Source organism: Epinephelus lanceolatus, chromosome 13 (genome assembly GCF_041903045.1).
Source record: "Epinephelus lanceolatus isolate andai-2023 chromosome 13, ASM4190304v1, whole genome shotgun sequence".
NCBI lineage: Eukaryota > Metazoa > Chordata > Actinopteri > Perciformes > Serranidae > Epinephelus > Epinephelus lanceolatus.
The window spans coordinates 20656278-20683234 of record NC_135746.1 but is presented as its reverse complement, the minus strand read 5'-3'; the positions used below and the strand labels follow the sequence as shown (position 1 = coordinate 20683234).

Genomic DNA, 26957 nt, shown 5'->3' with positions numbered 1-26957 from the left:
TGCAGCAGTACATCCCCTAAAACCACTAAAATATTTGGTAACACTTTACTTGAAGGTATCTACATAAGAGTGACATTACACTGTCATAACTATGACATGACACGGTCATGAACCTGTCATGAACATTATGTACATGTCATAAATGTTTATGACTGCTGTCATTAAGTGTCATTCGGTTTTTGTAATGACAAGTTGACATTGAATTTGTTTGGGATGTCCTTATAATGACAACTTGACATTAATCAAAGTGACATTACCAGAAGTTGTCTTTGTCATGACAAGTTGACATTGAATTTGTTTAGGATGTCCCTATAATGATAACTTGACATTAATCAAAGTGACATTACCAGAAGTTGTCTTTGTCATGACAAGTTGACATTGAATTTGTTTAGGATGTCCCTATAATGATAACTTGACATTAATAAAAGTGACATTACCAGAAGTTGTCTTTGTCATGACAAGCTGACATTGAATTTGTTTAGGATGTCCCTATAATGACAACTTGACATTAACCAGGATGACACTGCCAGAAGATGTCTTTATGTTAATGTCAAGTTGCCATTATAAGGACATCCCAAACAAATTTCAACTTGTCATGACAAAGACAACTTCTGGTAATGTCACTTTAATTAATGTCAAGTTGTCATAATCAAGACAACCCAAACAATGTCAACTTGTCATTCCAAAAAACGAATGACAACAGTCATGAATGTTTATGACATGTACATAATGTTCATGACAGGTTCATGACCATGTCATGTCATAGTTATGACAGTGTTATGTCACCCTTATGTAGATACCTTCAAGTAAAGTGTTACCCAATATTTCTCTACCTGACTAATGCTAATAAATAAATGTTCTAACTAATCCAGGTCACTCTACACGGACAGCAACTAACAGTAACAACCTAATACCATATTCAATATGACACGAGTGAAAAATCGACATGCAATATGTGAACTCATGAAAAGTTTACTACTATTAATTAAACATTTACTTTTGTCGGCCGGTTTGAGGGGGGGCGTTAACATGAATTTTCCCAGTTGGAAACTCAATTTTCTGATTATTCTGACACCACATGAATGCAGGGATAATGTCACCACCCTCCCACTTCAACCAATCACATGCCCACTGGCACCCGTTAGCTAGAGCAACAACAGTGTCAAGGGTATTCTGTGGTAGATGATTGGCTGAAAGGTGGGGAGGGAGGCAACTACTGACAACATCACATGGCAAGTGACAGGACTTAGGGGGCGATCAAGGAGCGTTAGAAACGAGACGCCAGTAAAACAATTGATTCCCTATGATACGGCGCGTCTGACTGGTTTTCAAGCGTTTATTATGACGAGCGTATTTCTGGTGTCTTTTTAGACGCGCATTCTTTTTCTGTTGTCTTTTTAGATGCGCGTTTGTAGATGCTGAAAGTTGAAATAACTTGTGTCAACTTGTGGGCGCCAGTAGCACCATAGCTCTGTCTTGGGTCCATTTTCAATGTTTTGATTGCCCGGTGGCACACGCACCCCCGATCTACAGACGCTCCTTGTAACGAGCTAGCCAAACCATGACCTAAAAATGTATTTATTAAACTAATATTTGCCTCAACCCCAAGATTAAACCTACAGAGGTCCTCACACCTAACTGTATCTTCAAATAGAGATGAATTCTTATTATTTTGTGATGACTGATTTACAAAAATAACCTTTTCTTGTTGCTGACATGGCTGGGACATTGATGAACGTTAGTCTTTCCTGCAGATTTTCAAATGACATGATAAATTCTCAAATTGACCATCATAGCGTTATACTAGAAAATATGTACAAATAAATAGAGCTAAAATTTATTGACATGTAGACTAAATAATGTCCAACAACAAAAATCTACTCAGATAGGGTCTGTATTCTGATATAAATGTAGTATCTGGCATCATGCCCAGCTCAAACAGGCTTACAAGGCAGACTATAAGTTTCCATATGTATAGATGTGAGACCAAGTGTACATATTATAAGAAAACATGAATAATAAAGTTTTATGCCTCAGACTTGACATGTATCAAATAAACTGATCTCATATTGTATGCATGTATATTTTAGTGTAGTTTCCCTAATTTTCAAAGCTTTAGAAATAAAACTACCCAGAGCGGGGGCTGAGACAGTCATAGGGCCTGCAGGTCTTTCTGGCAGAAAACCCTGAAAGCAAATTTCTCCGAACAGCCTGAAACAGTCACAGTGCTCGCCGAAGTGTGCACTGCTATGTCTACCAAAACCACGCCCATTCAGGTAAAATGCCAAGGACAGGTTGCACAAAACACCTGAAGTTTTCTCCTTAAGTATGACAGTTTAGGCATGATTTCTCCTTAGCTGAGGGACTTACACAGGTGTACAGAATCCCTTGAAAGGTTTCCTTGAGGAAAAACCTTAACTCACCCTCTGCATTGAAAGAGATTTAACAGCGGTAAACATTTCCACTGGGATTGTTTGTTTGCTTGGACTCACGCTTGTGATGCCTGTTATCATCTCATGAAGTTGGCTTATAGTTAGATAGCGAAAAAATGGCAAAAGAAAAGAAGACAAGAAAAACATATAGGTCAGAAAAGGAAAATATTATACTTCTGGAGGAATACAATCATACAAGACAGTTAATTTCATCCCTGAATACCAGAAAACAGAAAATTAATTCAGTCGAATCTACAGTGTAAAATCAAAAGCATATCCATTGGGTTCTCCTGGTCGCTGGGGTTGTTTTTTTTTTCATTTATCACCATAAACTCTGTCACGTTGCCATTAAGTTAGAGTCAGAGGTACCTTAATTTTTTGTTTTTATTTACCTTGCTCTGGTTGCTAAGGTATTTTGTGCAACAGTCTAGAGATCCCCTAGCTATAAGACCAAGACCAGAAGAAAACCATAAATACTTAAGTGAACATTTTAAGGAAAACACCAAGGAGCAGACTTAAGGGTGTTTTGTGCAACAGATTTTATTCTGAGAATACGTTAACTAGGACTTTAAGGAAAATCTTAACTTAGGGTGTTTTGTGCAACCGGCCTCAATTTTTTAGGGAGTCCTGACAGTATGTAATCACATATGTCATTTAAAAGAATGACGTCGTGGTAAATGGTTAACCAAGGCAAAAACAAACACATTCAGGGCGCCTGGTGGCTCAGTGGGTAGAGCAGGCACCCCACATACTAAGGCTGTGTCCTTGCTGCAACAGCCGCGGGTTTGATTCCGACCTGCAGCCCTTAACTGCATGTCATCCCCTCTCTCTGTCCCCCCTTCACACTCAATACTCTGTCCTATCAAATAAAGGCAAAAAGCCCAAAAAATAATCTTAAGAAAAAAAAACAAGCACATCCACATGCGTGCATCACTATTAAGTGTCCTCTGGAAATACTTTAATTGTATTGTGAGATTTGCAACACATTTTCTAAATGCTGAATTAGCCGTCAGATTGGTGAAGATGTAACTTCATTTGTTTGAATTCTGAATTTGCAGTAATTTGCAGTTTATTTGCAGTGTGTTGACCTCTCAGGGCCACCATAATTTTCTGACCTTTGCTGAGCAACAGTTTTATGTGAAATGAATTAAAGGCCTGTCCCAAATATAGGCCTGTTGATTTCAGTGATTTAAGCAATTAAAGGGCCAGTGTGTAATATTTAGCATGATTTATTGTCAATCTGAATCTGAATATTCTACCCATTAATATGTTTATACAAGTGTATAATCGCTATAAAATAAAATTCGTTTGGTTTTCGTAGCCTTAAAATTATGCTTTTATATATATATATAGCAAGGGCCTTACTTTAGAGAGGTCGCCATCTTGCGCCACCATGTATGTAAGGCAGCCCGAGCGGACAATCCAACCAGCCAGAGAACGCGTTTCACGTGTATAAATGAACCAACGAAGACAGTGGAAGGAAGGAAGAAGGAGGAGGAGGAAACAGCAGAGAGTGTTAGTAGTTCGTTGATAGAGAGTAGTGAAAAGTTTTTTTATTTATAAAGTTTGCGAATGGACCACACTTACCACGCAACAGGAGAGAATGAACCCGAACCGTCATCTGCGAGGAAAAGAAGACGCAACTTCACTCCTTGTGATGCAGTCTCTGCGGCGCTTTCCCTCCTGATGATATATCTCCCCAACGATGGTAGCAGTAGCACCGAATCCCATTCTGTGCATTCAGCCTCTCTTTTCGCCCGCTCAGCATCAAACACATGGTGTTCCTCATCTGTATGCTCCGGCTCAAACAGGTATGGCTCTGGGTCTGTGTCCGCTACAAGAAACTCTTCAAAATCACGTTCAAAGTCGTCCATTGCAGCTACTATAGTCCGGAGATATTGCTAGGCTAAATAAACAGCTGAGCTCTGTTTACCGGCTACACTGTCAGTCAGTGTGCGGGCTGGAGATTGGTGGAGCAGAGAGGGGAGGGGGGTCCCCACTCGGTATGGTAAACGAGTATGTGTGTAAAGTTATGAAGTGTGTCTGTTAAGCTAGAAGAGTCAGCATTTGGGACGGAGTGGAGTGTTACCAGAGTTTCTGGAGTGCTCAAATAAACGGGCGTTTTTCCCGAACGCTCCTCTGGTCTCCTGCTCGTGAGGGATTCATTACAATATCGTAACATGGTTTAGATTTCTAAATAAACATTCACCTCGTCGCTAGATAGACCTACTCCTGAAAAAGTCGTGCGCAAGGCTTTTTGTCCCTACGAGGCCACCGTCATTTACCCGACGGGAGGGGTGAGCGAGTGAGCCCTGCAATCTAGAATTTGACCACTGATGTCACTGTTTTCAACCCATTTTACACATTGGCCCTTTAATAGCCCGGGCTATTAATTGAAGTTTTTGGGTATAAATGTTTTCAGTTCATATATTTTGCTTAATTTATTCATATGTTTTTTCTAATTTCATAAGAATTTTGTTTATTTAATATTGAGCACTTTGGAGTTCCATACTATTCACTTTTAAGATCAGTTAAGTTAAGGGGACAGTCTGCTACATTTGTGACTTAGCTGATTTATTGTGTCACAGCGCTCCCTGAATTACATTAAAACAGAATGAATCGCAATCCCAAAATGTACGTTCTTTCCCCCTTACATAAACACATAGCTCATTCATTATGTACATGCACTAAAACAATAAACTCAGACAGTATGCGTTCCCTTTATTACTCTCTCTTTCTCTTTTAGCGCTAATGCAAATGATTCTACTTTCTGCTCTGTGCATCTTTAATCTCTTTGTGGAATATTAGATCTCTACTACTGACCCGTCATAATGGAAGCTCTCCATTGCACAATAAAGGTTTTTTAATTAGAAAGTCTAATTCTGCTCACAGGCATGTTAAATTCATTTTACAGAGGCACATTATTTATGAGAATGGCGGGGGTTCTTATTGAACTGACGTCTTCTCAGGAGCATATTGCTCTGCTTGAATTCTCACCCACAGACACCTGTGTGTCTATGGGAAGAAACAAGATGTATTATTTATTGATGGTGAGTAATACTTGGTCGGCACAACAAAACATATACTGCATGTCAACAGCTTCATTCAGTGCCTCTTCCAACGCACTCCTGAAGATTACTGACTTGAAATTGTCCAATAATGTTGATGCTTTTTTGTGTTTGTTATGGTCACATATGTATTTTAATCAATCGCCATTATCACCTGAACTCCAAGTTCAATGGCTAGACAAGCTTCTGGCCTCTTTTACTGCAAACTTTTTCATTCTCAGCTGCTCTCCTAACCAGCGAGAAGCCGTCAGAGTGACTATACAGGTTAAATACAAGCTAAATAAAGAATTCAAATTAATTGAATAAAGTAGTAAGCTCATTAAGCTATTAATCTTAGATTTCTAGTCACTACCCGATGTTCTTTTCTCCCTGTAGGCCCTGGCCATGGGTATGATGACAGAGTACTACCATTATATTTTTACTACCCTGGTGAGTACGCTGGCACTTCTTTTTTAATCTTCACAAAATGCAATTATATACTGTGTTGTCTTTTTCTTTTTTGCACAGCACTATCCACTTGAAAAAGTGTGTGGTTGTTTTGTTTTCTTGGGCTTTTTGCAATGCTTGTCGCAAGGCAAAAAAAAAAAAAAGGATGAAAAAAACATATCCGTCTGTCTGTGTATCTGAAAGCATTTTTTCTTCTCTGAGAATAAAATTAAATATGACTCAACCAGGAGCCAGTCAAAGAAAAACGTGCTATTATTTTCCTTTTGTGCGAAGAATTTTGAACCTGAACTACAACCTGAATCTGTGCTGATAGAAATAGACGGCCTTGAAAAGCCTCGTCATTGTCACGTAGCTGATTATAAATACACTCTTTGCATTTTTAAGTATCGGTTGTGAAAGTTTAACTTCAGTTTATTTCCTGAATCCCGCGCCAACCTCTTCACCCCGTGCTGCTGTCCGCAACCCTGAGCGGAGGAAACAAAAGCAGCTGGATATATTTTATTCCGACTCTGGCAGCGATTGAAGTTCTCCAAAGTTCTTTGATCTAGCCACTACAAAGATTGCTCGCTACGCTGCAGATGAACAGCGGCACATCTTCGCTGAGCCCAGAGAACAGAAGACTGAGAGCTCACATAATAGCCCTGAGCAGATGAGACTGTCACCCATTTGGTCCATTATAGCTAACAAACAAATGGCGTGGTGTGTTGTTTGGAGCACAGTTGGAAAAGTCTGAGGGAGAGGTTGCAGCAAACTGACCTGAAAAAGACATTTAGCAGTGCACAGGACATGTAACTGTCCCTCGTGCATCCATATAAGAACCTGGCTGGATGAAAAGAGAGTGAGTGACAGCAGGTATGTCATTGGGAAAGGAAAGAGAATAGTGATTATAGGCCTGTGTCAGCGGCATGCTGCTGCTTGTCGGGGTGGAAACATGCCTACTTTTAACATCAGCCAGTGTTTGGCCGGTTGGAGGCCACGGCGCCGGCCAAAGCTGCTGTATACTGGTACTGAGCCATCCGTGCTGCTTTCGGAATAGGACAGCAAACATTGACCGTGACACCCCCATTCTGCGTCCATCACCTGCTGTTGCTCTGTCAACTGTGTTGTTGCATCCCAAAGACATCTGCCTGGTGAGATGCCAGACATGCTGTATGCAGGACGATTGGGTTGTCCTTTCACTTCCACATGATAGATGGCAGTCCACCAAAAGCCTGCCTGTAACCTTGAGAGCCTTGCCTTCATCAAGGCTGCTGCCTCAGCATGAGATAAAATAACTCCCTGAAATACCTTCAACTGCACTCTTCTGCTGTCACTTGCTAAAGCTGCCACTCAAATGACTCCTCTTAATTACCCAGGACAGATGAGACATGTACAGTACAGAGGTGCACACGCAAATAAATTAGAGAAATGAATTATTTTTGCAACTCAAACACATCTAGACTTTCATCTGTATGCGTGCAGGACCTTTTTGCCCTCGACATGGAACCGTACCGTTACAGTGGAGTCAACATGACCGGGTTCCGCATTCTCAACACAGAAAACTCTCAGGTGTCGTCAATCATCGAGAAGTGGTCAATGGAGCGGCTACAAGCCCCACCCAAACCGGACTCAGGCCTGCTGGATGGATTCATGACGGTAGGCTCAAACCTTTTCATGCTGCTTGCGTAATGTAAATATTATGCTGTGTGTGCAGAAACATGCTCATAGCTGCACTTCATTCTGTCTGTCCAGATGACCAAATCAATCTGAAGCCATATGTGATGTAACAGCACCTTTGCGGGGGTTTATGCTGCAGGCACTTGTGTGTTTATATAATGATCTTTATGAAGCAAGGTGACCGTACATTAAAGGTTTACTATGCAGGATTTTATTGAAAAAACATGTTTAGACTCATTCAGAAGTGAGTCCTCTTTAATCATTGCTTATGACCCACTAGAGGTGTGTGGCCATATATTTTCCTGCAGAGACTCTGCCCTCTACCTGGTTTTTGCTCTAATTGTCCATGTTTGATAACCTGGAAATTCAGATGCCCCGCCCCCAGCAAATTCAAATTTGCTCTGCATGGGGATCTGGCCCCGATGAGCAGAGCCCGCTGAATCGCCTATCGGACCAATCAGATAAGTCTATCTGACAGAGGCGGGCTCTGGACGGGCATAACATGATGAAGACAGTGCTGCGCTGTAGGAGTCGGAAAGTAAACAGCCAAGATGGCAGCTGCCAAAGGACCGCATCCATTCAATTTAGCTTTGAAAGAAACACTAAGCCAACTACACTTATCTTTTTCCTTGAGAGAGGAACAGAAGACTGCCCTAGAAGCCTTCGCTTCCAGGAAGGACGTTTTTGCCGTTTTGCTGACGGGATATGGCAAAAGCATAATATATCGGTTAGCCCCACTGGTCGGCAAACAAATGGGGCTTAGTGCAATGAATACGTCACCTTGTTTTTTGCTCTGATTGGCTATCGTGCTATCCAATTGCGTGCGGCGGCATTTACTATGCCTCAGTTAGTGCCGCCCCTTGAGTAGGAAGGGTGTATTGGTGAGGGCCAGACTCAAAATCTTTCTAGATTTGAGCCTGGATTTCCAGGCTACATGTTTGGGACCTTAACAGACATGTACCCACAGTGCTCAGGTGAGGTTGGAGCTTATGAGAAAGTAGCGACCAAGTGACAACATCCGGGGCTGAAAAACGAAGACAACACAAAATGAATGAACGGGGTTGAATGGCTCCAGAATCGAGTCAATCCACATAAACCGTCTTGTTAGAATGTCTAACCTTAAAGCAGAAATAACCCAGTTTACAGCCTGTTACAAAAAACAGTTCTCGTCTCTATAGCTAATCTTAACATTCATGACGACAGTACAGGAAGGAAATTTACAGTCCTTGAGACAGACCCACCCCCCACTCCATGATAGCTCCACCCTCTCTGCAATACATAGGCTAAATCCAAACATGCAGACTTCGCCACACTTGTAGACGTGCGGACTATAGGTTGCGCAGTGTATTGCCATGTATTTGAGCTTGAAAAGTGGCCGAAATATAACAAAAGAAGATCTTCTGATGTAACTAATGGGCCTACCCAATTTATTTAGACATAGTTAGATCCATATTTACAACCATCTCTGTATGTGAATGTCTGCAGTCTAGATGTTGTCCAGGTATTTATTTTGTTGACCCACAAAACAACCATATACACTGGATTTATATCTTATCATCTGCAGGGACAGATGAGCAGTTACAATGATTGTAATCGTCACTCGAACATTTCTACTGCAGCGAGTAGTCCAGTCTCGAGGGTTGTCCACAGACTTTACATGATGATGGTGAACTCGTCCCAGTGCGTACAACTGAAGTCTGCATGGGCTCAGTTCGCGAGTCAAGTGGGTGGACGTTTGGATTCAGCCGAAAATCCAAGATGGCGATGGCTGAAATGCGGTGACTTCATGGTAGCTGCATCCATTATTTTATACAGTCTATGGCAGCAACCAGGTGCCGGACCATAAGCAGCACGCATCTAAAAGACACAGCGCAGAAAAAAATGCAAATATAGCAAGGCAAAATGCCAATCCAGAGTGAATCTAGGGTTGGCTTTTACTGTCACTGGCAAGTATGTTTACAAAAAGTAACCAACAATCCTGCATGGTACAGCTTTAAAAAAAAAATCAATGTTTTAAAATAGATAATAGTTATCAAGAAAAATAAATGAGCACCAGTTGTCAATCACAAGTTCCATGGTGCAGGGCTCCTGGGGTGGGCACGGGAGCAGCGTGAATGCCCTCTGCGTGGTGCTTTCGGGCCGGTGCTCCTGGGTCTAAATGCCCAGTAATGAGGCGGTGTGAATGGTAATAGCCGTTTATCTGCCCTCCTGCCTCTCACAACTCTCCTCTGGGAGCGTGGCCAAAATATGACAATCTGTCAGTGTTCATGCAGAGAGAGGGAACAAATTGGATGGAAATTATGGCCTTGGTTTTTTAGGATGGCGTCCAAAAAATCATGGGATAAGGTGATTTGAAAGTGAAAGAGGGAATGGAGCTCGTCATGGACGTTCAAGGTCCCTCTCTGGGCCTGGGTGTTGTTGTAAATAGTGAGTTTACTCCACCTCCCTCACAACACCTCCCTTGCAGACAAACACCTCTTTTTCCCTGCTCTCAGCCAGTCTTTTCTTTCCTCTTGGCAGACTCAAGATCTGGTGTGAAAAATCTTTTCATCAAAGACCAAAGGCTAGAAGTGCCTGAACATATATCATTCACAGCCCTAACTCACACTTAGGGACTGTACTTTATTTATCAGAGGGGACTGGTGGCTGGGGTGTGGCTTTGTTTTTTGTTTTTTTGTTGTTGTTTTTTTATCTTTACCCTCCCAGGGCCTACAAATATTTTTCTTTGAGCCTCCCTGAGTGACAAGGGGAAAATGCATGAATCTTCCTTCACCATAAGTAATCATATTTTTGTATATTCACACCAAATGTAAGTATGTTGCCAACAGCACAGAGGGAGTTATCACCAAAAACAAACAGCTAATTTGTGGCAAAAAAAATGCAAATCCTCCTTAAAAATCATATCATCACAAAAGCAGTCTGCCACTGTAGCAGAATATGTGCGTGACAGCTACACACAACAAAACTTAATGAGCCTACATATCACACACACACACACACACACACAGAGTCTTAAGTTGAACATTTAGAAGTTAAAAAACAAAACACTGAAGTTGACAAACGCCTTTGTCACGCACGCAGGAGCGCAGATTTCATGTTTTATTGCAGGATCTGGTGCGAACGGCTTCAGTTTGGTTGACACTTTAAATGAGACACTAAATAAAGTGATTTTGAGAGAATATAAATGTTTTTAATGGGGGTTTCTAAGTTATACAAACAGTGGCAGTAGTATAAATTGGAATTTCTCAATTATGGAATCAATAAAGGTGTATCTTATCTTATCTTAAAACAATTTCTGGTACAAAAATATAGAAAATATTCGTCAAGTCAAAAATCAAAAATACTCCAAAGGGTGATTTGTCATGCACGTATAGAAAAAGATACAAGTTTGCAAAATAATATATTTACAGATAAAATCTATCGTTCAATTTAAAACTAAAAAAATAAATAATAATAATAAAAATAAAATTAAATTTAAAAAAAGATGGGGGTTAGTGGGGGGACTTAGAGGGATGTCAGATTGACCATGTTTAATGTCATTTAAACTGGGCTAGTTAGAGGAAGAACATAATGCATCTTTCTTAAAGTGGTCTATAAAGGGTTGCCAGATCTGGTTGTTAACAAGAACTTAATCTTTTCCAAATGCAGGTGGTGCATCACATCCTTCAGGAGGGCAGAATGGGCAGAAGCCCGTGTTTGCTTCCAATTTAATAGTATCAATCTACGTGCTAGTAGGGTTACAAATAACATCATATTATGTTAGGAGCTGGTTAACACAAGATCAGAACCTTTAATACCAAAGAGTGCGGTCAGTGGATCAGAATCTACAGGTCAACCCATGACGTATGATAGCGACTGAGAAATATTTTGTGGATATGTTGTGACTCTTGGGCAGTGCCAGAACATGTGGGCTAGTGTGAGGCTGATGGTTGTCCATAAGGGTCACACGCTGGACTGATATTTGGATACATTTTACAGAGCTTGTTTTTTGATAAGTGAAGTCTATGCAATATTTTAAATTGCAAAAGTCCATGTCCGGCACAAACTGCGAAAGAATGTACTAGTAATTGGGCTTTTGTCTATGACTCTTCCGAAATAGCAACCCCAAATAATTTGCCCAGGCTAAGCTATCGCTGCTTTAAGCTTAGATTATATAAATTTTCTTGTTAAAGGCGTTTAATCGCATGATAGATTCAAGGACCACCGGAAGTTTGAATATCTGACGATTAGGGCTGCAACGATTGGTCGACTAATCGATGACTTATCCACTATTAAAATAATCGGTGACTATTTTAGTAGTCGACCAATCGGTTTGAGTCATTTTTCATAGAAAAGTACTATAAAAGTACCCCAAAATACTCTTATTGCAGCTTCTTACATTCAAATATTGGCAACTTTACACACTCTCCCATGACAGGGAACTAAAATCCTTTGGCGTGAGTACGAAACAAGACATTAGATGACATAATTTTGGGGTTTGGGAGAGACAGACCGACATTTTTCAACATTTTAACACATTTTTCGATAAAATGATTAGTCGACTAATCGAAGAAATAATCGACAGATTAGTCGACAATAAAAATAATCGTTAGTTGCAGCCCTAGTGACGATAATTTCTGTTTTCACAGTTTATGAATAAAAATACACTTGCAGGTTTTGGGGTTCTGAGTATATTTATTTTTTATCTATTCTATAAATATAAAATACAACCATTAAAGTTGAGCGTCCCTCCCCTAAGACAAATCATAAAACATAACTCACTCCCTAGAGCTTAAAAAGTTATTTGAAGTGGCTCCCCCATTTTGCACCTCCCCCTTCCCCTTTCATAAATAGCACACAGTCCCTTACATGGGATGAAAAATGAAAACGCACATCACTTCCAGGAATCAATGTTTTGCTTTACTCTCCTGATAAAGCCGTGTAAATATACCACAGTTTACTATGATGTCTTGCCAGAAAAATATTGCTGTAAATATAGACACGTCGTGTTTTATCTCTCTCAGACAACACTGTGTGTATCATTTTTCTCCCGTGGAACGAAAACAAGCAAAGCAGTTACTTTATATATGCAAAAAGATTAATGCAACGCACAAGGAGGTTAAATCACTTGAATGTTGTTTTTTTCATTCCACCGGAAATTAATGGATATTAGTGGGGAATGTTGAATTGATTCATTAGCATTGCATGAATCATTTTGTCAGATCCTATACCACATATTGACATATCTCACTGGACTGGAACCACCGTTAAATAATGAATAATGCGTCCAAAGACTCATGCAAGCTTGATAAAGTACTTCATTAGAGTGCTCTATTTATAAATCCCGGCTGTGATGTATTTTATTCTTTAGAGTGTTTCGCCCTAAGAGGATTCCTTGTAATGCGTCGATGAAGAAACAGCCAGCATGAATATAAAAACGTTGTCATTTTAATGGTATAATAAAGGAATAATGGAGAAACAGTTCTGCTGGTGATTTTGAAAAATAGCCCGCACCTACGTTATAAACGTATGGGCTGGGATAATATTTGGTTTCACCGCGGCTCAAATGTGTTTAATTAATTTGTAGATCTGCCTGACATTTATGCTACAGTGCTCGGGGCTGAGAAGCCACCTTGAAGGGTATCATTATATTAAAGTGTGCTGCAGCAGCCAGTGTGTGACCTTCCACCCCGACCCTCCCTCCAGCCTTTTATCCCCCCCTCTCCCTCATACCTTGTTCTCATTCTCTGCTGCACAGAAGCCTTGCTGGGCTCTGGGCTTGTTTGTGCTCGGTGACCAGGCAACAGTTGTGTAGCGATGGTTACCAGGACAACGCTGCCCGTGTCACCTTGTGATTTCATGAAGGATTGATTGACTGAGATGTGTGGAGAGGGGAGGAGGAGGAGGTGGGTGGGGAAGGTGTGATGGCGGCAGCAGGAGGGGGAGTTGATGAGGATGAGGTGAACAGGCAGGAAAGATGGGGGCGGGGGGTGTTACGAGCGTCAAGAGGTGCATGCGATGTTTTATCACGCCACTAGGCTCGCATTAATGCGGGGTAGTGTATAATCACAGTGACACTCCGAGCCTTGGGTGAGGCCGAGTGTTGTCTCAGGGAAGGATGCATAATGAGAAGTCCTTCCTCGGCCTGGGCAGGCTCGCAGCCACAAACACACTCGGCCCCTGCCTCTTAACTCTGTTTGTCAGAGGTATCTCTGACGTGGAGGGCTGCATAATAAGAGCGGGGTATGCTAATTAGTCCAGTTCATTTGTGTGTAGACATGCAAGTGTGTGTGATCTCGCCTGTTTGTGTCGACTCTTTAACTGCATCCCTAGAGAAATTTAGAGCTCAAATTGTTGTAACCCTTAATTTCCATGTGAATTAAAAGCAGTTAGAGCCCCACAACATCTTTAATTATAGATAGATAGATAGATAGATAGATAGATAGATAAATAGATAGATAGGTATTATTTGTCTCATGTGTGTATAATTATCGCCTGCAGCTAATGAGATATTTGGTTTAATGCTTGGTTGTAATTTGCATTCTTTTAAATCCCCATTCACTGGGCTAAGTATATACTTGGATTTAATTGAGGAAAAGAAGAAGAAGAAAAAAAAAACAGTTTCCCCATTGTACGCCTCACTGAGGCTTTAGGGCCAGATATTTCTACATCTGCATCATTTCATTTATGTCTACATTTCATTGAGCTATAATTACCACAACAGAGGGCGGGATGTTCTCCAGTGTCATCAGTGCAATTCTGGTGTAATAGCTCATAATAATAACTCTCTTATTAATAGAGAGCAGTTGTTTGGGTAATATGTATAACATGATGGGGCTGCTGCCGCCGCCGCTCGCATGGGACTTTGTAAAAAGCATGTTAGCGTAGCAGGCTAAATGAACTGGAAACACAACAAACACATGGAGATACTTACCTAAAGGCCTACTTCAGCCCACAAATGATTAGTTGTGTAGTCATTACTCCCGCCGTGTTGTGCTGAATTTGTGAAGGAAACTGTTTTTCCTGCATGCTTCTGGTGAATGGAGAATCCAAAAAACTGAGAAAATTCTTGACTAATTGAATAGACTTATATCAAAACATCTCAAACAAGTCATGCAGTATAATCCAAGTCTCATTTATACAGTTGTATGCTCAGTACTTCCCAAACACATGCATTTTCACCAAGACCGAACAGAAAGTGAAACTTATCTGTGCTCTTTTTAAAGCCAGACTCCATCGGAAACATTAATTTCACCCCGCTAAGCACAGGAGTTGCTGATCTACCACTGACTTAATTGGTAGTTTGTTTGTGTTATTGTGTGACTAACCCTTTAAAAGCCAAAGTCACACAACTAGCTGACTGATTGAGGCAGGGGTAGACCAACAAGTCCTGTTTTCAATGGAGTCTGGCTAAGGGTGCTTTCACACCTGCCCTGTTTGGTTCGGTTCAGTCAAACTCAAGTTCATTTGCTTCCTAACTGCAATTTGTTCTTGAAGAGGTGGTCTTGGTCCGGTTACAAACAAATGTGAGAACGGGTTCAGACCTCGATCCGAGCCAGCTGCAGTCACATTACGCATTGTTTGGGTTGCATAATTCAGCACATCAAAACATTGTTTTCCAGTTGGAGCCGCACCTCATTTTCAAACTGTATGGTTTGACTAAAATGAACAATGACAGCAATATAGTTAGAATTAGAAACTAGAAAGTGTTGCATTTATCTTGCAAGTGTACTCTTCTTCAACGTTTTGTTTACTTCCTGGATTCTTCCCACATGGAAATTCTGACCAATCAAGAGCAGCTTTCTCGCGCAAGGCATTTTATCTGGTCCCCTTGTAAATGCTGCCGTGAGAACACGAACCAACTGTAGGCAATTATGCAACTTTGTGACAAAATTAGTCCTTGATTCGGACCAAAGCAAGACAACTCTAGGTCTGAAAGCACCCTAAAACAGAAGGCAGATAAGATTCAATTTCAGCTGACTTCCTCATCAAAAAGGTTCAGGAAGTACTGAGCATATAACTGGATAAATGAGACTTGGATTATGCTGCAGAAGATGTATGACAGTTTCCAAACAGATGAGACCCCTCTGACTTCAATCCATCAAGACTTATCTTTGTTTTTGGATTCTTTGCTTACCGCAGACATACAAAAAGCACAATGTTTTCTTCAAATTCAATGTAACACTAGATGAGTAATTGATATACAAATGGTCATTTCGGGGTGAAGTACTCCTTTAATATACTGACAAACCAGTAAAGAAAATCTGCAAATGTGACTAATTTTTTTCCTTCCCATCAGCAGCTATTGCTGAGATATCCTAGGGCAAGACACTTAACTTCAATTCAGCAACAGAACATGCACGCTCAGCAAACTTTTTCCAGGATACTGTATAGTAAACAATTGCTAATGACAATGATTTTGAAAAAAATAAATAAAAAAACAGCGCAGCATTTGTCCCCAACACAGAAAAGTAAATTGCCTTTTTTTTTCTTCCTCCTATAATGCTGTCCAGTCATAAAAACACTGTGTGACTGCACATAGTACACAAGGAAAGCTCGTTTCGGTGACATACAGATGATGAAGGGGGAAATAGAGAGACAGATGTATTGGGACACCCAAGTGAAAATTTAGTACATTTTTCATTCTTATATGGTTATCATTCTTAAGATGTCCGTTACATAATGCTGTGTATGGCCAGCATTTTTTCACCAAGAGCGACTCAGTGTATTTACATTATGTAACTGCCTCCCTATATATATAGTAGTTAATGGCAGTCTGCTTACCCCCAAGGGATACAAAGTGCAACACAAGGGATTGACAGGAAAGGATGCGTGCACACGCTGGGTCCCATTTCAACAAATTTGCAACAGGCAAGCTGTGATTTGCGACATGAGATCATTTCCTCTCCTGTTAATTGTGACACATTTCACTAATCATAACAAATCCCGTACCTGCGACGCGTCCCTGAGCATCTCGGATCCCTCGCAGATTTATCTGCATTTGTGTATGGCAATTATTTGTGAAATGTGACACTGCCACTGTTTGCAGTCTGCGTTCAAGCGGTGCTTGCAAATCGGTTGTGTGAAACGGGCCCCTGCATGTTATTCTTGAGACAAATCTGGAGCATGCATGTATTTCAATGAAAACACAACATTAAAGTTCAGTTGACTTCTTCATTAGACTTAAAACGATGACACAATGAATCCTTGTGGCCATATTTGTAGATTCCAGGGGGGAAGCAGCGGGCACACACCCTTTAATATTTGATTTGATTTATTTCAAGCATTTAAAAAATAATGATAAAGTAGAATACACCATAGAAAAAAATCCTACAAAACAGAGACAAACAATAAATCATGAGCTGACACTTAGAATGAGAGAGCACACCTCTCCGCCCTTCCACGTGCAAATAAGGAAGGTCTGAGGCAGAGACACAAACCTCCCTGCCCTTTCATGCACCTACATGGAAAGCCTGAGGCAGAGGGAGCACACCTATCTGCCCTTCCATGCGCCTACATGTAAAGCCTAAGGCAGGGAGCAGCAGCCACAAAGACCCCCCGGGAACAGAACAGAGCAGCATCAGTGACAAACAGAGATGACACTGATAAGTCAGACAGCATGAAAAGGAGGAGCTGAGGTGGAGTAGCCTGGTTCCAGACCATAGACCCCGCCCACTCAACTGAGTAGGCTTGCATTACTGGTCTGGCATGTAAATCGCCTTCAATGGAAGCCATGTCAGACTGAAGGTTCTGGGAGCTTCAGTCTGACACTCAGGCTAGAGGTGGAAGGGGGTTGCAAAGCAGCTTGCAGAGGAAGCAGCAACAATAGGCAGGCCAGAGCAGTTTAAATAGGGCGCCCTGAATGAGATTAGCCAATTGGTTGCATAGAAAGGAATCATGTGATCTATCAGCTGACTCCCTTCCATCAATGAGTTGCTCCATTGTTTGAGATCAGCTGATGTAGCTGGAATGTGAGCTGACACCATGTCCTACCTGAACTAACGCCATGCTCAATTTGTGGCGTTCTCTCTCCTGATTGAATCAAGTGGGAACGGGGTGCCAGAAATGTAGAAAACACATCTATTAAGTTGATTTAAATAACGTATTCACATTATTAAGAATCCTAATCTGAAGCTTAAATCTGCTGATTGACAACTAATTTAACTGAAAGATCAGAGCTACTAACATGCCCCAATACACATACATTTCTACTCACATTTCATGAATGAGACCCACTGTCTTTAAAAAGTATACTTATTAAGAACTGCAGTCTGTATGTTTTTTTGTTTTCCGTATCTCGAATCGGGGATACTGCACACACAGGAAGAGACACTGGGAGGGAGCGGGGCTGCAGAGAAATGTACAGGGGGACGGACAGACAGAGACAGACAGAGGGAGAGAGTGGGGAGAGAACAGGTACCTCACTGCATTAACAAGCACTGCTGGGAGTAGAGTAGAAGCCACCCACACAGTGAGAGCAGGAAAGAAGAATGTGCTGGATGGCAGCTTTGGTTAGAAGACGCTTTACCATGCATGTTTACATACAAGTATGTGTTTGTATTGTGATGAACATAAGTGTGAAGCACACTGTAAGGTGTCTAATTCAGTTCTCCTCTAAAAGGGAAGGACTTGGCTCAGGTCTGTCGCTGGGTATAGCGCATGGCCGCCTGGAATCTGACAATGGGAAGAGAATACAGCCACATGAATCCCTCCCCCATGTGAGCTTCATTCATATTGCATTTCAACCAAATGAGGGTCCTCGGTGCGGATGTTGAGCCAAATTTGGAGTTCCCCCGTCAATATGATATTGAATAGAGGACACATTCTGTCATTTTGTCTGATATGAATCACCGCGGAAATAAACTCCACTGGAAATTAGATCCAGTACTCGGGGATTCATTTTATTTGCTCCCAACTGAGTTTTCACCCTGCAGCTCAAATAAGTTTTACAGCACACTGGAAGTGCTCACAGTAAATATCCACATAGTAGAACAGTGCAGCAGCTTCTGTGTGGTTCAGCGTCCAACTGATGCATCACCATGACTGATATTCGTGGCAAATTTTGGCTTAGCAAAAATATTTAAGTATCAATATATGTGTCAGCTAATTAGTAGCAAGGGATTAAAGAGCTAATTTCAGTTTAATAACTACATTTAATTGTTCCTGATAGATAGATAGATAGACAGATAGACAGATAGATAGACAGATAGACAGATAGATAGATAGATGCTGTAATGAGGTATTATTGCAGCCGGCACTTTCATAACGCACATATTTTTTGCAGCTACACAGAACAGCACAGTCCTCTCCGATGTTGTATTTGGTACACAGAGCTAACAGACTGCACTCCACACAGGTTCACAGGTTGGTTGCGTCCATTACAGCAATGTGATCTCCCTCCCTCTGATCCCAGTTGGCAGAGGAAAGAGCCTTTTAAAGACAGCAACTGTGGAGAGCAGACACTCGATGCCCTGTGCCGGGCACCACCAGCTGGGCTTGGCACAGCATCAACATTATTAGCACCAATGCTCCCTCGGTCCATAGAAGCCTTTTGTGAGCAAAAACAGGCAGCGGGAGAGAGATGGAGAGGCGGAATTTAAAAAGAGAGACTTATTATCTTTTTCCCTTTGATTTTGCACCCCGTAACACGTCTCGCTTTAATGTCTAATTTGTTTAAAGCCTTTACATCTTCATAAAGTACACTGAAAGAGAATTTAGCATAATACAAATAGGTTAAAACAACCAAACACCGCCTAACAGATTACTTTATCATATTGTTTGATTTGTAAAAGCTTTGCTACTGTGGAAATTTTGGAAACTGTATAGCTTATGAAGAGAGGGGAGGTAAAACCTGTGGAGTGGGCACCTACTAGCTTTTTTAGCTGAACGTGGCTGGAGGCTGATTAAATATGAGGAAAGGCCATCATGTTAAACAGCCACTTAATCAGATGTAGGTTAGGCAGCGTGGTGCTAATTAGGGTGGACTCTGAAGTGGACAGTGCTGCCAACAGCATGCTGTTGCCTGAAGGGTCTGGTGGGACACCACTGCTCAGAGCATTCACAGTCTCTTTTGTCAGGCTTGATAAAACAGTTACGCATGCACAGTATCATGTTTGATGTTTCTTATGGGCAGTGACTTGCAATAAGAATCTATGATCTCCTTCACTTTGTTTTAGCCATGCTAGCAGTATGCACATAGCTAAGCACATGGCTCTAGGGATGGCAGTGTTGGTCCGTCAGTCGTTTGGTCCACCACTTTGATCTAGACCAGTGGTTCCCAACTGGTGGGTCGTGGTCCAAAAGTGAGTCATGGGTCCATTCTGAATGGACCGCAAGTGACCTTCAAATGTGTCTTGTTTGTAAAAACACACTTGATTTTTAAGTACACTGGATTTCCAGCACCGAGCTCCTATTCTGAAGTGTCATTTCCTGCTGTAGAGTGAGTGACTAAAAGACAGTTACTTCAGAGAGGCAGCAAACTAGCTTGACGACATGGCCAAACACAAGCATGAAGCTGAATGTATTAAGCTGTATGGACCTTGAACTAATGACTAAGGAGAAATCTGGACCCCGTGGCTGGACCAGTTGGGAACCATTGTTCTAGACTCAAATATCTCAGCAACTATGAATGGTTTGCCATGAAAATGTGTCCACATATTCATGGTCCCCAGAGGATGTATACCACTGACTTGGGTGATTGAAGCCCCCAGGAACACCGACGGGCTTTGAAGCCAATTTTACATCATGGTCAAACGTGGGAATACAGCATCCAGTTCCATCACATGTTGCCATGGGACTCAAAAAGACGTTTCCCCATAGACTTGCATTGTGAAAGAGACCTCTGTAAATCAATGGATACATTTTCTTTAGCGTCACAAATCCTGCAAAATGACTCATTTAACTATCAGGATTTGGTTCATTCGGTCCAATAACAATTTGAAGGTCCAGAGGAGCTGTACGATTAACTCATTTTTATCTCCATTCAAGGTAGCGGAGCACCAAACTGCAAGTTAGCTGCTCAGCTGCCCTAAGTCTCTTGCGTGCTAGCTCTCTGGGCGCCACAATGCCGAAGATCTGGGTAATTTTTTGGCTTCATGCACCACTGAACGACTTTTATGGAAGTAATCAGGGTCCGACCTTCAACGCTGTATCCAATTTATTTTACAGCCTACATCCATAGGGTAATCCCCAACTCTTCCTCTGGCGCCACCATGAGGTTGACTTTTGTGTTTGTGAATGAAATTGAACAGATTCTCGTGAATTCAAATCCCCCTCAAGAAGACTTTTAATAACTTTGGTAATCCCTTAATGTTTATTTAGCAGGAGGTCGGTTTTTTTATCTATTCAGTATTATCTTTTATGACCTCAAACTTACAAAACAAATCACATTCCCATCAGCCTCAGCTATAGCTTAGTTTGTCTGTAGTGATGATAAAAAATGATAGATATGGTACACATAACACCTGCTAAACATCAGCATGTTAGCATTGTCTTTCTGAGCAAGCTAGCATGCTATAGACCCTTTTACTGTCAGTAAACAGAATGACGGTTTTTGGTAGGCGGGGCTTAGCTGGAGGCAAAACAGTTCTCCGCAGACGTTAGCTAGCCCTAGCTAGCGAGTTCTGTTGGCTTGTTTTAGACATTGGAGGAAGATGATACGAGTGGTGCATTCAGGAATATTCATTCTGAGTGCCGGAGTACACTCTGGCACAAACTAGACAAGGAAATGCAGAGCGCTGTATGAATGTACCGTGAAAACCCTTAATACACATAATGTTATTCATCCCTACAATAGTTAATTCTTTTTCCCTAACCTGATATGAAGTGTGCGCTCCACACACAAGCATTTCTGATGATCCCCTCCATCCAGTCCATTTAACCCCAGTTGTCTTGTGTTTTGCCTCCAGCTAACAAAGTGGCATCATCGTGACATCAGCTCTAAAAGGGTCCATAGCTTGGCTGTAGACCAGGGGCACACTGGCAACAAAAAGCAGCCCCAGAATTTGCTGTCAAGAGGCCGTGATTTGATACACCAAATTCATACTGACTATGTGTTTCGACCCATAAATGAATACTTAAAAAAAAAAAAAAAAATCTGTGAATTTGTATTGTTTGGTCATTTGCAGTAGGTTAATATATAAAATGATGTAATTAATTTTCCAAAGTTTTCCTCCCTGTGTTTTTGAGTACAGAAAGCAAAACATCAGTGTTGAATTAATGATCACCTGACACCTAATTCAACTTAATAGCCTGTTTTTCAGAATGATTTAAAATACTGCAAAACAGTCGACAGTGTCTAAACACAGAACTAAGTTAGAACCAACAGTCTCAATCCATAGGAGCACACTGTGTTCACACTGTTCACACAAAGCACACTAAAGACTTATGTAATAAATCATTTTTATTGCTGGGCTGGCTATCACATATGATATGCCTTTTTAAGGGTAGCCAACATGGTGCCAGCAAGTGCCTGGTCGCCCGCAGGGAGCCAATGAGTCGTCTGCAGGGCACGTTCTAAAAATAACTGCGATCAAGCAAGCTGTCACTCACATCTCTGTGGTCAAATCAGCCAGTGACTGTAGTGCACCCATGTACTGACACTCAGAGTGAATGCATCCGGACTGCCCTGATGGAGCTGACGGGCTATTGGCAGACTTGGCAAAGTTAGAAGAGGGATACATGTGTGACTACATCCAGTTTTCAACAAGGGGTGTGGGAAAATTCCCCAACTTTTCAATGGTCGGTCAGCGCCTGCTGTAGCTTTTTAATTGGTGTTATGTCCTGAATGAATATATTCTGCTTATTGTGTTTGCTTTCACCCAACATTAGACACATTTTTATGGGGGAAAATCTGGTGTGCAAGAAAGTGAATCTGGCAGAAGCATCGGTGGTTTGTTTGGAGCAAACAGAACAGGGACTAGGTAGTTAGCATGAGCAGTCTGTGCATGTTTGAACTGTTTCCCCCATTTAGCTGTGTACACACATTGTTTGTTTTCAGCATTTGATAAGGTCACTAACTCTCTCTCCCCTTCCAACCTTTTTTTTCAAGTTCAAATCCACTATTTATTGGCATTACAGGGGAGAAAAACCTGCAGTGATGAGGCAAGGTATTCATGAAACCGAAAGATCAGTTAGACATTGATAAAAGTACAGTGTAAGGTCACAGTGGAGGTTCTGTCTAGCATCTGTCAGTTTTTGATAAGATAAGGATACTTAAAAAGCAACCCGTCGATACTGAATAAATGTATATAGACATACATCAAACAGAGTTCAGCTCACTCTCTCACCACTCCCGCAGGACCCTTTCTTTAAACAAAAAAAAACTCTGCGGTGTAGTCCTTTATCCTCCTTTAAAGTGTGCTTAAATCTACAATAAAACCATGAATGTGCTTTCACATAAATCCAGCACCATCAATGGATCCGTTGCCCAGGGGTCCTCGTCGGAAAGAGCCAGTCTTACTTCCCCGTGAAAAAAAAACTCATTTAAAAAAAAAAAAAGGCAACAAGGCAGCTCTGTTTCCTCAGCATGTGGAAATGCAATGTGAGAAAGGGATTAAACCTCCAACGCACACAAAAAAAGACAGGAAAAATGACAGTGACGGCGCTGGCAAAGCCCCCCATATACCCACACTCACGCACAGCTCAGTGAAATACTGTAGAGAGCAACAACCGGAGAAGGCAGAGGGAGGACAGAAAGAAAGACAAAAGGGATAAAAGGGAGGAAGAGATAGAAGTGAAGGGAGGAGGGACTGGGGCAGAACATCAGCGTCCAGAAAGAAAGAGACAAAGAGAGACAGAGTGGAAAAGTTGCGGACAGGGAGAGAGAGATGGCACTATGCTGAGCTGCAGTCACCCGAGGGCTTTTTCCCTACCAAAATGATCTGACACTGCCTGCTTTCCCTTCTCTGCTACGAGGCCTGAAACAGCCATAATATGCCCCATAAATCACATATGTCACATTTCAGTGTTTTTCCAAACCCTGTCTTTTCATTTTTTGTCCTGGAAGTAAAAGTTTGCACAATTCTGAGTGCATTGACTCAGTTTCATCGCCCAGGGTCTCATGTAGCAAACCAATGACAGGAATACATGGTTACATCTGACATTCGAATTTAATTAGTACAACAGCACAAGAGAGAACAAAAACATCATAATATAAGGGGATGGGAATTGTGAAGCATTCTGGGGTGGTACCGCCATCTTGGAAGGATAAGCCTCCTTAGCTGTAGTAGCTGCTGCTCTAAACATCTGTCATTTGTCAATCGATCATCATCAGAAATGTATTGATACACACAAAAGACAAATGCCCATATGAAGAGAAGTTCTAACATATTACAAAACTAAAGTTAGTCAATGATATCAATCCTTACAAGTTAGGAGATAAAGAATGGTCAAAGGACCTTGACAGCCTACCACCCATTAATCTTACAGCCCCTGATGTCTATCTGGTGTTTGCCATTAGCGCCTACGCCTGTCAGAAAACTTTAAATGCTAACTGAATGCTAACAAAAGGTCAGCTAATCATGCACAATTTATCTGATGGTATCAAGCAAAATGAAACACACAGTGGTAACCTACCTTTGAGTCTGAATATATACTATCTATACTACATTTGGTGTTTATTATTGTTGTTATTCATTGAGTAGAGTTTTGTGTGAGTTTAGCAGTTCTTTTCAACACTTACAGTAAACAGCCAGTAGACAATTATCCGCCCTGGTACCCTCGACAAAAAGCCAATGGGATTTTCCCATTGGATTTTGGATTATTGCAGAATTTAAGCTCTGTGGTAAACAAAAGTTTATACTAGTATATTTTGATCACCGCTTTTATGATTTTTGAAGCATAAATGAGATCCCCATAAGTAAAAGCTAATTAGGCTATAAATAATACAACACAACAATACAACACATAGACTGTTAAAATAATGGAGGTAGCTACCGTGACATCACCCATTGGTTTGTAGACTCCTATTTTGAAACCTGGAGTTCGGCATTTTCAGACATCGCCATCTTGTTTTTTTGGGGCCAGAAGTGACCATATCTGGGAGAGTAGCCGGAACTGTGGAGGAGCAAGGGGTAGATCTTAATGACAAGTCGAGGACACTATCGGCGTTACTTTAAGCCTTAATAAAATGTAAACGGGTGAGTTTTATAAAAAATAAATAAATAAATAAATAAAAATTTCACCTCCTGTTCAGTTGTCAAAAGTGGGAAATTAGCTACAGAGACCAGAACTGTTTTTATATAAGGCTGTAATCATTTTAATTTCTGCGTAAAGTTGGGCATCTTAACAAGGCAGTCTATGGGGATTGACTCACTTCTGGAGCCAGCCTCAAGTGGCCATTTGAGGAACTGCAGTTTTTGGCACTTCTGTGTTGGCCTTATTTTCCAGCCTCTGAGGTTGTGGTTTGTTACAGCCACATGAATAACGTCACAACCACAAGGTCTCATTTAGCCACTTGTTAGCAGCCATCTTCATTGATACGTAAAAGCTTCAAAATTCATAAGTATTTACTGATGTATTTCATGTCGTAAAAGAAATCGTAAAGTCTCTTAAATTTGTGTCAACCACAGAAATTAATTCAGACACCTAATCAAAAACCCACATCAAGGTGAGGGAACCAGGAATGTCAAAATGCTAACTCATTTACGGATTTTAGGACTCATTCTTGCACCACTTTATTCTATTGAGACAATTCGGAAGCTTCGGAAACATCTGCAAACTGCATGCTTCTTAGACTTAAAAGAAATAGTTCAATATTTTGTGAATGTGTGTTTTGCTTTCTTAGTGGGAGTTAAATGAGAGGATTGAGACCACACTCAATGTCAGGTCAATATGAATCTGGAGCCAGTAGATGTTAGCTTAGCAGCTTAGCATAAATACTGGAAACACATGGAAATAGCTAACCTGGCTTTGTCCAAAGGTACAAAACCGGCCTATCTGTACCTCCAAAGCTCACTAACTAACATGCTATATCTTCTTTGTTTAGTCCAGTAATACCACTATGTGTCATTTTAGGTCTGTACTAAGCTAGCTGTTTTAGTTGTTATGCTAGCTAAGCTAACTGACTGCTAGCTCCATTCATTCATTTGTTCATTTTCTGTAACAGCTTATCCTGTTGGGGGTCGCAGGGGGGCTGGATCGTATCCCAGATGACCTTGGGGCGAGAGGCAGGGTACATCCTGGGGGGGCGGGGGATTAGAGTTTCTCGATCAGAGAAGAAAGTATAAATTATGGTGTCGTTATTACAGAAAACTCTTCTTGACTCGTCAAGATTTAATTGCGAAACATAGTAAAGTTTAGCAATGCGGTCATGTATCTGACAGCAGAATTTGTGACTCAAACACTTGCACCAACTGCGTGGCGAAGCAGCACAAATACATATAAACTATGGAATGAAATGAATAATTACCTCCTTCTTCCATCAAATCATCAAACCCCATGGGTCTGTCTGTGATCTGAGGGCAGAGTGACTTCGCCTCCAAGAAAACAATGAGCTGCTCTCTCTCCCGCTGACACTGTGACTCTGATGCTGATGGCAATGCTGCCGGTGTGTGTGTGCGCATGTGTGTGTCTGAGTGCACGTCTGTACTTGCGAGTGTGCATGTGTGTCTCGGCGCATATCTGTACGTGTGAGAGTATGTGTATGTGTGTGTGTGTGGGTTGTTGCTCTGTGCCTGGCAGCTGCAGCCTAGTGATGCATGGTGAATAACAGGTCAGTGCTAATCTCATTAGGGCTAATCAGATGTATATGATATGTATAAACAGTGGAGTTCTACTGTACACAAGCAGCTGAAATACACGTCCATCACCAGGGAGGTGAGTGTGTGTGTGTGCATGTGTGTTTAGAGGAATGCTGGGGAGAGAACGACTGATTGAGACGGAGAAAGAGAGATGTCATTTTTCAGGGTGCAACATTATCAGAGGAATTATGGAATTATGCACAGGTGGAGAGCTGGTGTGAATACTGATGCAGTAAAGAGGAATATATTTTTGTAAACACACACACACACACACACACACACACACACACACACACAGACAGACACACAGCAGCAAGTTCAGTCGAGTTTGCAGTTCACCTGTTCTAAATGAGGAAACTGCATGCAACTACGACAAATGAGGCATGCCTCTGGGAAGCTTGAGGTTTGTCACTATGTCTGATTGCGTTCCCGTTTTTTCGTGCGTGGTGTACACACACATCTTGCTAATTGGTTCCCATATGTGTCTGTTAATATTTGTATGTTTCTCACGTGTCATGTTTATGAGAGGGAAAACATGCAAAGATGAACTAAGACACCGAGGGCTGTAAAAGGAAGATGTAAGGTGTTGGAGAGGAAAAAAAAGGAGTCATTAAATGTAGGGAAAGGGCATCTGG

General features: G+C 41.4%; 1 protein-coding gene across 3 annotated transcripts in view; it reads left to right on the top strand.

Moving 5' to 3' along the window:
• Positions 1-26957, top strand: part of LOC117270700 (glutamate receptor ionotropic, kainate 2-like) — a 93284-nt gene that overhangs the window by 30052 nt on the left and 36275 nt on the right. For all 3 annotated transcript variants that reach the window (XM_033648448.2, XM_033648447.2, XM_078173862.1), the window contains exons 5-6: positions 5876-5929; positions 7409-7582. In XM_033648448.2, coding sequence (XP_033504339.2) covers positions 5876-5929; positions 7409-7582 — 228 coding nt within the window. The remainder of the gene's footprint in view (positions 1-5875; positions 5930-7408; positions 7583-26957) is intronic.